This window comes from Protopterus annectens, chromosome 17.part0 (assembly GCF_019279795.1).
Source record: "Protopterus annectens isolate FY-2018-M chromosome 17.part0, PAN1.0, whole genome shotgun sequence".
Lineage (NCBI taxonomy): Eukaryota > Metazoa > Chordata > Ceratodontiformes > Protopteridae > Protopterus > Protopterus annectens.
The window spans coordinates 618,202,467-618,215,689 of NC_056751.1; the positions used below are offsets into that span (position 1 = coordinate 618,202,467).

Below are 13,223 nucleotides of genomic sequence, written 5' to 3' on the forward strand. Positions count from 1 at the left end.
CATTCCTCTATTATTTGCTGAAATCCTTGTTCAGAGTCTGCTTGTAATGCCACATCATCTGCATACAGCAGCATTGTTGAACTGTCCCCTCCAGTTTGTTTGCTAATGTAGTCCTTCACCAGTATAAATAGCAGTTGGCTCACAGCTGAACCCTGATGTACTCCCAGACCCAGTGTGAGACCCTCTGTGAGTCTAAACAGTAATGTTCTTAATTGTATCATGCGGTCCTTGTGCATAACCTGCATTAATTCTGCCAATGTTTCTAAGACTTTGAAACATCACAGGATTGCCCAAATTGCCATTGTTTGGGATCTTGTCATTCCAAGATTATGAATGTACAGCTGGACTTTTTGCTCATCTCTAGCTTATTCTCAACTATCTGTCTCACTGCAAACATCAGGAAGACTAGATACTCTTTAGTGTTATTCCTTTGTGTGAGCACTATCCCTTACCTGATGCTAGTGCATCTCTGTAGATTGTGAAGGGTTGGTAAAGTTAGGGAATATTAGAACTGTCTCTACACTGTTAAAAGTCATGTTTTTCTCTGGAGTGCATCTGAGCATCTCTGGCATTCTGTCCATTGTGAGGTGAGTTACAAGATAAGCTATAGAAAATAACTCCATGAAAAATGTCTTATTACACTTCACAAGTCCCACAAAGGCCCTCACTTTCTTATTCATGTGAGTTATCCCCTGATCTATCACATTCCCTAAGTACCTGCTCCCAGTTATGCCAACTTTGCACTTCTGAGCAATGACAGTGAGACTGGCCAATCTCAGGGAATCTAGTACTGGCTGGACTTTGGGAGATGAGAATCAGCATCCCTGAGTGAATATTTTGTCTTCCTAGCTGTGCCATATATTTTGCCTGGTCTTAAAGCCCTGTTCATCACCGTTTGGAATGTGTTGGGGGTTACAATGGGAAAAAAAAGGAAAATCAGTGAATTGAAAAAGACAAAGACAGTCTGTAGTGGAGGGGACAGTTCTCTCCCTCATCTTTTATTTAAGCCTGTCAATGGGCGACAGTATGAGAATTAGCTTACCACATCACAGCTGCTCAGACTTTTGGTTACTAGGAAAAACCCAGCCATTCACTTTCAAGTCTCAGTCACATCTCAAATGGATCTGCCAATATCCTTTAATTAGGTCCAAGGTAGTAAGCAATCTGGCTTTCACCCAGCTGTTTCACTAGCTAACCTCTCCTAGGCATTGGGCAGCTTTCAAACTTCAATATGGTGTTCACATTACAAAAGTCATTACAGAACTGGATGGTGTCAGCTCTCTTTGGTAACAACACAGTGAGGTTATTCCATGGACTGGTTGATTCCTGCATCACCCCAATGTTAAAATTTTTAGATTTCTTTTTGTGAAGCCTCTTTCAAGGCAGCTGGTATCCCATCAGGCTGCAAGCAAAGTTCGGCCAGGTAATGCTGTGAAAATGTCTCTGTTCCTTAAGGGGAATTCCTAAATCTACTAGTTCTGGAACATAAGGAAAATGTCATCCTGTAACACTGAGGGAATGGACAGCACTTGTTGCTCTGGTTTATGACCTCCAAACCCTGAATCAATTACATTAACTTAAGATTCTTTCCAGGAATGAAGTAAGCTTATGTGCTAGAGTTATCCAGTGCACCTTTCTGTTGTCTTACCTTATGATTTACTTCATTCAATGTCTAAATGACTTCATAAGGTCGCTGACATGTAGCAAGGAACTTTGTTCTTACTATTGGGGACCAGAGCCAAGACCCAGTTGTCTGTTTGGAGCTCCCTGCTCTGGGCATTCTTGTTATATGCTTCTTGCTTACTAGCTTGTGTTTCATTTCAGTACTTTCAAACAATGGGTTTTATAACTCTCATTCTTTCTTGTTGGCTATCATAGTGCATAAGTAGAGTTATAAAGGGGTTTCTTCTTCTTCCCATGTTTTATTCACTCTATCCAATAGCCTTATATGGTGTTTACTGTAGAATACCTCAATGGACTAAATCCTGTTGAGGATATGGGGGTGTCCCTCACAAAGCACATCAAATAGGGTGGTAGTGTTCCCCATTTTTTACATCCATTTGAGCAACCATCCTTATAAAAGACTTCAGGGTACTGTTGAACCTTTCAACCAAGTCATCATTTTGGGGGGTGGCAAATAAATATTCTAAGCTATTTCAGCTGAAAACTCTGACAATAATGTAGCATAATCTTTGACATAATTGGGGTGTGTTCATAGGTTCATAGGTTCATAGGTTCATAGGCTAGTATCTGTCAAGTTCTCCTTACTAAATATACGAACATGTTTAAACAGTAGTACAAATTCCTTTGCAATGGCCCTAGCATTGGCTTTCTTTAGTGTGTATAGCCTAAGGAAACTGGATAACATAATTAGAAATCACCAGTATATGCTGGTGTTTGCTTTTGTGTCTGAACAGGGGATCAATGATACCCAAAGTTATTCTTCAAAGGGCACCTTGATTGTCAGCCATAGTTCAGGAATATTTAAATCCAAGGTTTAGCCATGTACTCTTACATTTTTGGACAGCTAACACAGCAGTTCTATTACTTTAAATATGTCAGACCAATTGAACTGGGCTAGAACTCATGCTTTCATATTTTCCATGGCCAAGTACTCCCAAACGCAAGACTGGTCTATATTCATTTCTGTTGCACTGAAAAGTGTTTAACATTAACTGTCGTATAATGTCTTCCCTGTGTTTCAATACACTATAGAGTAGATCAAGTTGTTTCTTAAAACACATGTAAGCTGGTGGTGGATCTACTTAGAGTCCTCCCCAACTATCCTGTTTTTTTCCTGGGCCAGATATAGGGTCTTGTCCTCCCAGTGGAACCTCATAAATTTCAGACCGTTTGCTAAGAACTCAGACAGATGGTGATCCCTTTCATCGGTTGTATCATGACCGGTAGAAGGTTCAGCCTATTCTACCACAAAGGAAAGGACAGGAATCTGTGTATCCATCTCCTTTCAAAGAAAGGGTTGCTCACTCCAGTGCTCCAAAGATTCTTTGCTTCATCTCTATTGAATGGAAAAATCTTTGATTTTGTGAGTGTTAGAGTTGTTTTTACCCCAGCCTTGTTTACCCACTATTCAAGATTTTTGGATTCCTCAGTTTGTTTACCTTCTTCTTATGCTTTTTTTACCAATATTGGGGTTCTGGTACCATGTCTATTTTCCTTTCCCTACCTTTACTGGGGTTCTCTATCTCTCTGGACAAATGTATCTATACTTTGGCTTTCCTGAACCTACTATGGTGACAGTCTGGGATGTACAACTCTCATATGGTTCTCTTCTGTGGTGATGTTGGTAAGTGTATTCTGTGAAGTTATGGAAGATCCTGTTTCTACCACTATGGATGGGGTGATGGTAGGTCTCTTAGAGTTGTTCTCTCTTCACTCTATCAATAGGTCTTTAAAGAAGGGACATACTTGACTTTGAGGACACTATGGATGAGGTCAGGCACTACTGCCATTAGGGGAAGGCTCTTTCTAATCATTGTCTGTAATTAAACCTGGGTGGCAGGGTAATACCTTCACTATTTATTTAAGCACACTGCTTCAAAGGACATCTGAATGTGGGCTCTAGTCTTAGCAAGATATTGCAATTTTACCAAACTCATCCATCATACTTCTAGAATGTAAGAGTCACTGGAGTTCCTGCTCACCAACTCATCATATACTTCATTAGATTTGCAATGGCACAATAGCAGAACATATTTTCCACAAGCCTAATTATAGCTTGATCACTTTCTATAGGCACACCCCCACCCCCATCTTCATTAGCTTGATTGGGAGTCTGTACTTTACCCTTCCCACAGAGTTTTTCTATTTGACCTGTTTTGCCACATTTGATGCATAAGATGGAAGACATCGTCCCCTTTTGCTTAGTTTTAGCTTTAGCAGTTAATTTATTATATGTCTCTCTAAATATGTTTTCATAACATAATTCTTTCTCTCTCTCTCTCTGTCTGTATCAGGGCCATAAAACTCTCAGTGCTCTGAGGGTCAGCTTATCAAATGTTGGCTATATGTTTCAGTTCAAATTAATGTGCTATTAAACTCTTTGATATGGAAAAGAATCATTCAAGAATCTTGTGGATATGGGTCTCTGAAGAGAGGACAACCCTGACCAGCAAACTTTTCCAGACTTTATCAAATTATTACACTCTCTATTCTAGGAATACCCATTATGCACAGAGGGATTACCCATGAAGTGTACTACTAAGATGCTGTGAAAAATTATATAGATGCTTACTGCTTGCTGTGATGGATTTGAAGTCTTCTTAAGACACTCAGTCTTGCTGGCTGGATTCTGCTAAATTCAAAGTCTGGTTATATTTGTATTCACAGTCTGTTGCATACAGAAACTTGCAGAATATACACTGATGAGAGAATATACTTTGCAGCATCAACTTTAGAGCAATAACAAATAACTTTTTATAATAAACCAAACAGACTAACGTTGCAGCTTAAAGTACTGTTTCACTTTACTTCTCATATAGTACAGATGATGTGAGAGATATAACATTTACCTCAGGACAAATGTGTCCCTACCATACCCCCAACATAACTGGCTTCATACAGCTCTTTATATACAATTTTAGTCATGCACATTTCCTCTTGGTATTCTATTTTGGAGAATTGCTCATCCTGTAGAAACAGTACTAATTGTTGCAGATGCTGACGCAAACTGCTGACTTGATAATATTATTTTTAAGCTTCCTTGTTTAACAATGTCTTGTAAGAGACCAGCTTTTCTGACAGTGTGAACATCCTGTATTCTGTTTGGATCTTTGTATAAGAATATCTGTTCTTGTGCCAGTGCTGGTAAACATGTCCTGTTTTCCATGCAGAAAAACATGTTTTTGAGGAAACACATTGTCACAGTGTCATAAACATGTCCTGTTATTTAAGGAAACATATTGTGTCCATTCTTTTTATATGCAGAAAAACATGTCAGTGTTCTTTAAAAGCAGATTTTGCATTTTTGCTCTTGCATACATCCTGTTTTTAAGTCTGTAAGGGAAAAATGTCCATTCAGCAGGTTCCTTATTTTCCAAGACATGGTCATTTATTATGGCTGCTGATTACATATTACTAAACTCTGTTTCTGCATTTAAGCAAGCTTTTTCTTTCAACATACTTAAAACAGAATTAATTTCAGCCTTATATTCATAATATCTAACATGCTGCTCAGGTAGAACATCCCATCCTTCCTGGTTGGCAATCCTTTCAAAGGTCACTAAGCCTGCCTCATGGTCATCATTAACTGATAAGGCTTCAATATCAGTACAGGCCTTGGCTGAGCAATAGATTTAGCTCCCACTATCATTGATTTGGCAGGTTTATCTTAAGCAGATGGTTCAGAGTGCTCAGTCTTCAGGTCTGTGATCCTTCATACAGGACACTAGCATTCTAGCAGAATCACTGCCCTGTCTTTTGTGGGAATTTATCACTCACTTTTTCTTTTGACAGTAATGGGTGGAATCTTTAATTAATAGGTTAAGTTTCAGCTGTCAGCTGCATCCACCAGTTGTATTAAGCGGAGGCAGCAAACACTAAGCAAAGTGTTTTATTGCAATGAACATAAAGATGGTCAGACTGTGCCAAACTGGATCTGCTAACACAGCAAAATGTGGAAACTTTAACTCCTTCCCATGATATAGTGGGTTATATTGCAGGATATATTGAATTTTATTGCCTGGCCATTAAAGTAAGTATTAAGGCTCGAAGCATTTAAAAAGCTGTTTTCTGTAGCCAAGGGTACTGGGTTTGATTCTTTCCACCTCCATTTGCATACAGTGTCACTCAAAGTAAGTTACTTAATCAGACAATATACCAGGGTAGCCCCTGAAAAGGAACACTTGTGTCCAATGGACTTAAAAAGGCTCCCTATTGAAATGTCGACATCCGAAATGCCACATGCTGACAAGTTGAGGGAAAAAGACTGAAAATACAGAAGTGCGAATCTCGAACATTGCTCTTCTCCTTTAAATTTATTTTTTGCAGGGGGCATGTCCCCTGTATCCCTTGATATGAGGGGCAGGCTCCCCACAGCCCCCAACTTATATATAATAACTCCAAGATCACCATACCTCAATGAATATTGAACATTTTAAGAAATGGCCATCTCAAACTTAATGTATGTAGGTTAGTTTTTTCTGCAATTCAGTCTCCATATTTCAGGACACACTCTAGCGGGTCCTGACATTTCAAATGGTTACCCTTAAAAACAAAACAAAACAAATAAAAAACAATTTAAATTAACTCCTTGGCGAGATATAACAACTTCAGTTGTTCAGTACTCCTTCAGGATCGACAGCCAGTTTTGATAGTACAATATTAGAAAGGTGCTAAAGGAGATAAAGCAAACATGCTATAAAACACCTTGAAATCAGTTTACATCTAATAGTTCTTAAAGGAGTCAAAGTACTCTTTCTCTGAGTAGGTCTCCACCTGATGAGAAAGACCTGGTGAGTGAACAAGAAAAGCGGTATTCTCAATATCAAACAAATAACACACATCCTGTCCTGATGAGTGATAACCGTAACAGAATCTCAGTAAGGAAAATAACGCGACATCTCTTTCAACAGACAGCTCACTGTCAAGCATAATTACTACTCTTGATTTGTGTCTCTCAGATACATGATCATCAACTACAACACTAGGGTAGAAAGTCTGAAAAATGGCGAGTTATGTGTGTGAAAGTAAAAATCTCTGGCATACAGAATAAGATCTTCTCCACACTTACACATTTTCTGATGAATAACCATCTCTACAATATATGAATATATTTCAAATAAGAGTTTTTTTTTTTAAGTATTCCAGACAGTACTACATTGCTTGAGCAGACCAACATCACTGTCTAATCAGTTTTTAATGGAAAATATGGCTTAGGATTCCAATGACCAGGAGTTCCACTGACAGCTCTGTAACCCAGGATAAAGATTCCCTATTTCAGACCCAACTTCTCCAATCATAGCACATTGGACTTCACTGGAAAAACCCTTCAGACTCCTCTGGAATCTTGAATATTGACTTCTTACTGATTTCTGAAATGTTGTCATTGAACCTTTCCTTTATAGATGCCTGCCTCCAGCTACCTGTAATTACTTGACAAATAATCTTTTATGGCAGCATACCTGGGGGAATGAATGGGGAAGCTATCTTATGTGCAAAGTGTTAGGGGATGTGATCAGTAAAAAATAATCAAAAAGTGGCGCAGTACTGGTATTCATTTATGTACAGGAATTGCTAAATGTGGATTTACAAATTCATTTCAGTTCCGCTTTTGTGGTCAGGACTGCACATTGTGTGTTTTATTAATTATAAAAAGCTGCTTGCTGCATTTTTGCCTTTTTAAAGTATTTTGTTTTCTCATCAGCTTGGAGTTGAGGGATACAGAAATGGGACCTGGCTGGTTCCTGAGGTTTAGGAACACCAGCCAGATTGGAGTAGACTTTTTTTTTTTTTTTACAGTTGAGGAGTGCCATAATGAGGATCAGCAGTTGGTGCTAGATAACCCCACTATGGTCCTTATCTATTAAGGGAACAAGTCACAAATCCTTGTTAACATCTACACAGTGCCAACAACTGCTGTTCTTTATAGATACATGACATAATTACCCCATCTGATGCCCCCAGCAGTCATAACCTTACTTCCTGGCACCACTGCTAAGACATTTCTAATGGCACCATCCCGCAATGTTACAATACATGCAGATAAATAAAACCCAACCCACAAATGGAACCATATACTGTCCTTATATGATCCTGATATCAGCAGCTGTAAGACTAGCCAACTTTCTACTCCAGCTACACCTCTCAAGTGTACCTCATTATGAGGAGCGTACCTCATTTGGGGTCTTAAAAAGGTGATGTTCCTTTAAAAAAAAAAAAGTTGATGTTCCTCAAAGTTCCACATTGAAAGAGTCTGTCACACATTCAGTGTTAGGGAATTTTTTAACCCATATCCATGATAAACAGAAATGAATTATATTAATTCATTAAAAGGTCATTTTTATAAATAAAACCAGCATATTTTAACCATCCTATGACCTTCCCAGTTGAAGGTGTTAGTAAGCCATTAATATGTGCTCTGCATTTTGCCCATCTGTTACACATTATGAAGGCCAATGTTCCTCATTTTGGAGATGGAAGGTTGAGAGCTATGACTCCAGCTACAAGATAAATTCTTTACACTTGTCGACAGGCTTTATAAATCCATGAACGTTGAATGACTATCCACTGATCTCAAGCATCTTTTAACTCTAAGGGATGAAAAATAGCAACAATGGATGCAAACTCTCACAGCTTACAACCACATATCCATTATGTCATTATGTAACCTAGCCAAGAAGTCCATCAGAAGTTACAAAAGAAATCTCCAAACAAAGAAACAAATTACCTTCTTATATTCCCCAAAAAACGTTTAGAAAAAAAGTTAGCTGTTTTTGTAGGAATAAAACATCCTCATGATACCCTGTTTACAAACTCTGTTTATTGTCCTACAACAAAACTTTCTCCAGAAGCTTTTTTAAAGAACCTGGCAATCTCCCAGCAATAAATTCCACAGTTTCCAGAGATCATGCATTGCCCACGCACCACCATTCATACACTCTTCCACTTCAAATGCATAAATTCCAAAGAAGCTTTTATTCTACTTGAAAATATTTCCACTTGACATCCCTCCCGAATTGACAACATAATCTCCTGGTTCATATATCACTTCAGAGAACATCTATCTCTATCATCTCAACCACATATTTAATCTATGTCTCATGGAAAAAATCATGCCACAAATTTAAAAAAAACTGCTTTAATAAACCCATCCCACTGCAAACCAACCCAAAAAATGCATCTCACTTCCATCCAGTTTGCAACATCCCAATTCTGGGCGAACTTATAGAAAAGATATTCTACACCCACCTCTTTCTTTGTATCCAGCAGTACCACCAGCTGTCCTCCAAACAATGTGGATTCTTACCTGGATGAAGCACTACAACAGAACTTTGATCCCTAACTGATGGCAGCCTGCAAAACTCTGATATAGCCTCCTTGCATGTGCCATATTTATAGACCTGACAAAGTTATTTTACCTCATTGGTCATTTTCTTCCACCAAAACAAACTAAATGAAACTGGTAACAGTGTAGACTCCTATCCCTGACATAAAAACTTCCTAACGGACAGACACTTCAGGTCACTTTCAGTTAAAATAGGATCTTTTCATTCAGAAAATGTACCTATTACCAAAGGTGGACCACAGAGATCCATTCTTGTTTCCCTCCTCTTTCGCATATTCATTAACAAACTTCCTTGTGAACTCCCCCATCATACCTCTCAAGGTCATAGAGGAAGAAATCTGGAGAAAGCCAAATATAAAAGTGGGACAAAGACCCAAAAATAGGGACATTTTTAAATATTGCTCTTACAAACTTAGAAAGTTTATAGAACAAAGGTTGAGTATGAATTTTCTGAAGGGTATGAAGTCTAAAACTCAAATGTCTGTTATTATTTTCTAACTTCACTCTTTAATGATTTGCCACTAATTTGCCAGAAAACCACAATTTTATGAAAAACAGAACAAAAATATGAGTCAAAATTCTGGACATTCTGTGAAAATCTGTACAGTTGAGAAGTATGTTCCTCATCTTCTAATTATGCTCTATGGTGATGACATGGCCATTTACTGATGAGATCACTCTCATACCATCACTGAATGCCAACTCTAGTCACATTAGCTCCGCCAGAGACTCATGAAACATAAACTACTTCTCAACCCCACCAAGACCTAAGCTATGTGTTTAGAACTCCATGGAAAATTCATCAAGCACCTGACTCTTTAAGTATCTGTGACTTACACAGCCATTCCACAGAGACAACTATCACCTTCAAATACATAGGATTATGAGTTGATCAGTCAAAAAACTTTCATTTTCACATAGACAAAGTGAGAGACAAATTAAACTCCCTCCTTTTCTGGGCCAAAAAGATCTCCCTTTTCTATTCCAAACAGCTTGATAAGCCATTGGCAAATGAGTTCAGCTTTCTCAACTTGAATATGGGCTTCCAATCTTTACTTCTTCCTCTAAGAAAAGCATTGCTACATTACAGACTATCTCTAGCAGCATCTACCAGATCATTACAAACTAGCATTTCTGTGAACATCAATGTATTACCCTAGAAAAAAAGCCAAATGGTTACCCATAAAAATATCTAACCTACTGTTAGAATGTCAACTCTACAAGCTACTACAACTCCACACATTTACTCCCCTTGCAGATAGACTCCATGAATAAACTTCCTCATACAACCTGGGACACTGCTCACAAGCCACACCAAGTCTCATTACCCCTACAACCAAACTCCACAGCACTGCACATGATTTCTCCTCTCAGGCACCTGTGCTTTGGCAAGTTCTCCCTATCAGCCTAAAAGAAATCAACAATTATTCCAAATTCAGAAAGCAATTCAAAAATACTTTTCCATCCAAGTCAAATGATTCTGCTTCAACAAAGGACATACAACCTAACACACACTATCAACATCTCATTTGCACATCTCTTCTTTTCTCTCAGTACTTACTAAAGATTAACCCACTTTAGAAATGTATGTATATAAAGTAAATTGCTTTGTGTTTGACTGTGCATTGTATTGTGCTTGTTCACTAGAATGCATGTATATATACATTTTTTCTATGTATAACTAGTCTGAACTAGTCTGTTCTTGCTTTCATTTCTGTGTTTTTTGTTTGAGAAATGTTTTGTATTTCATCCCGGCTGAGCTTGAAACTGGTCAGTGTTGACCAGTGCTGCACTACCCCAGTATACAAATATAAATAAAAAAACAAAATAAATCAATAAACACATTTTCAATCACTTCAGACTCTCTCATTCATTTGGCTCAGTGCACTACCCTGATCCATATCTATATCTACATCTATATCCATCTCTCTCTCTCTCTCTGTATATATATATATATATATATATATATATATATATATATATATATATATATATATATATGTATGGATCTAGCTGACTTTGCCAAAATCCCATATTACTGAATCTCAGTTTGTCGACACTCAAAACATTGAACTCTCACTTCATCGAAGCAGCAGAACAACAAAGATCTTCCCAGGGTAAGTAACCACTTACCCAAATAGAAACAAAACCCAAACCACATCATCCCTAACCTACCCAAGTTGGGACTATACCCCCACATTCCCCAATCTGGGGGGGGACTGCGCCCCTCACCCCCCCCCCCAGCTAAATATACCGATTTCGAGATCACACTACAGCTGGGAAAAGTGCAAAATTCACTGTCTCACGCAACAGGTTACTTACCCTGAGCAGATCTGCCCTGTTCTGCTGCTTCAGTGAAGTGGGAGTTCAATATTTTGAGTGTCAATATACTGAGACTTGATAATATGGGATTTTGACAGAGTCAGGAAGATCCATATAAATTTATATACATATGTATACATATATGTATATATACATACATATATATAAATATATATATATATATATATATGTATATATATATATATATATGTATATATATATATATATATATATGTGTGTATATATAGATGTATATATATATATATATATATATATATATATATATATATATATATATATATATATACAGAGGTCTAGGTCAGATGATAACTTGAAATTCATACAAACGAGACTATATGGTTGAGTTTCCGAAAACTGGAACATAAAAAAAAGACAAAAAAACCCCAAAATTGCACCTTTATTTACATTTTTGCAAGGGGGCAAGCCACCCTGCATCCCCCAGAAACCCTGCAAATTATATATATCAACTCCGAGATCACACTACAGTGAGGGAACGGGCAAGTCCTGACCAGCACTGTTCTGTGATCTTCATTGAAAAGCTTCAGGTTTTCAAAAACTTGATCATATGGTCTCGACCATATGAATTTCGAGTTTCTGAAAACTCGATTCTCTGATAGGGACCTATATATATATATATATATATATATATATATATATATATATACATATAGATATATATATATATATATATATATATATATATATATATATATATATATATACATTATATACAGTAGTTTTGCTTTTTTTGTTTTTTAAATTATATTAATGTTTAATGCTGCTACTTCTTTACAAAATGTTTCTTGAAATGTTTTAATATGGTTGTATGTTTTTGATGATTAACGTGAGCATTTTTTAGTTGCACACAACCTGGGCCATGTTGAGGCATGTTTCTGTTTACTGGACAATATTATGCTGCTACTAACCATCCAAGTGACCTTTTTAACACCTTAGACCATAGGTTATATAATGCATTCTGTTTCTGCATTTAATAACAGAAACTATCTGTGCATATTCATTTTCTCTGTCAGAGTCTATGTTATACTTTTTTTTTGGTTAACAAACATACATGCATGTTTGCATGCTCGTATATACAAACACACACACACACACACACACACACACACACACACACACACACTTGCATACCATTTCTATGGATATAATTGATATATTGATATAATTTCAAACATAAGTTTACAGTTTTAGATAAGACACTGCCAATTGATTAACATTTATTCTAATAAATCCCACTGTATTCAGTTGCTCTTTAAAAATCTACAAAAGATGTTTCACTATTCTTTGTTCAGATTTTCATTTGACATCACCCTAAACTTTCACTAAGGTAAGACGAGTTGTGTCAGTCCACTCTTATAGAACAAAATCCTAGTTTATGCTACCTGGACTATCATTTGGTGAGTAACAGCTACTATAGAAATTGCTGCAGTCTAGAAGGTGCCATGCTAGAGATGGGAATAGTCTATAATTTTCTTATGTTAACAAGTCAATATGTATTGAATCACAGTTAAAATTGTGATTTATCTATGCATGATGTGAAAGCTGGATTTTAGAATGATAAACCATACATGTTTAATTATGTTTTATTTTATCAGCTCCTCCATTACCTGCGGAATGTACACTTTCTGAATAACGCAGGTGAGGAAGTATTCTTTGACATAAAGGGAAATGCTCCAGCCATCTATGATATAATAAACTGGCAAAATTCTACCAGTGGATTGCTTCAGTCTAAAATAGTGGGTCGATTTCTTTCTAGTAGTCAAAAGCCTAAGGAGCTTACCCTTTATGACAATAGTATAAAATATAATAAAGGGCAGACACAGGTAAGAGATTGCAA

General features: G+C 37.1%; 1 protein-coding gene across 1 annotated transcript in view; it reads left to right on the forward strand.

The window, feature by feature from the left end:
- LOC122791477 (extracellular calcium-sensing receptor-like) overlaps window positions 1-13,223 on the forward strand; it is a 289,465-nt gene that overhangs the window by 96,762 nt on the left and 179,480 nt on the right. Inside the window, exon 4 of the mRNA XM_044059219.1 lies at window positions 12,982-13,209. Within this exon, the coding sequence (XP_043915154.1) occupies window positions 12,982-13,209 (228 nt within the window). The remainder of the gene's footprint in view (window positions 1-12,981; window positions 13,210-13,223) is intronic.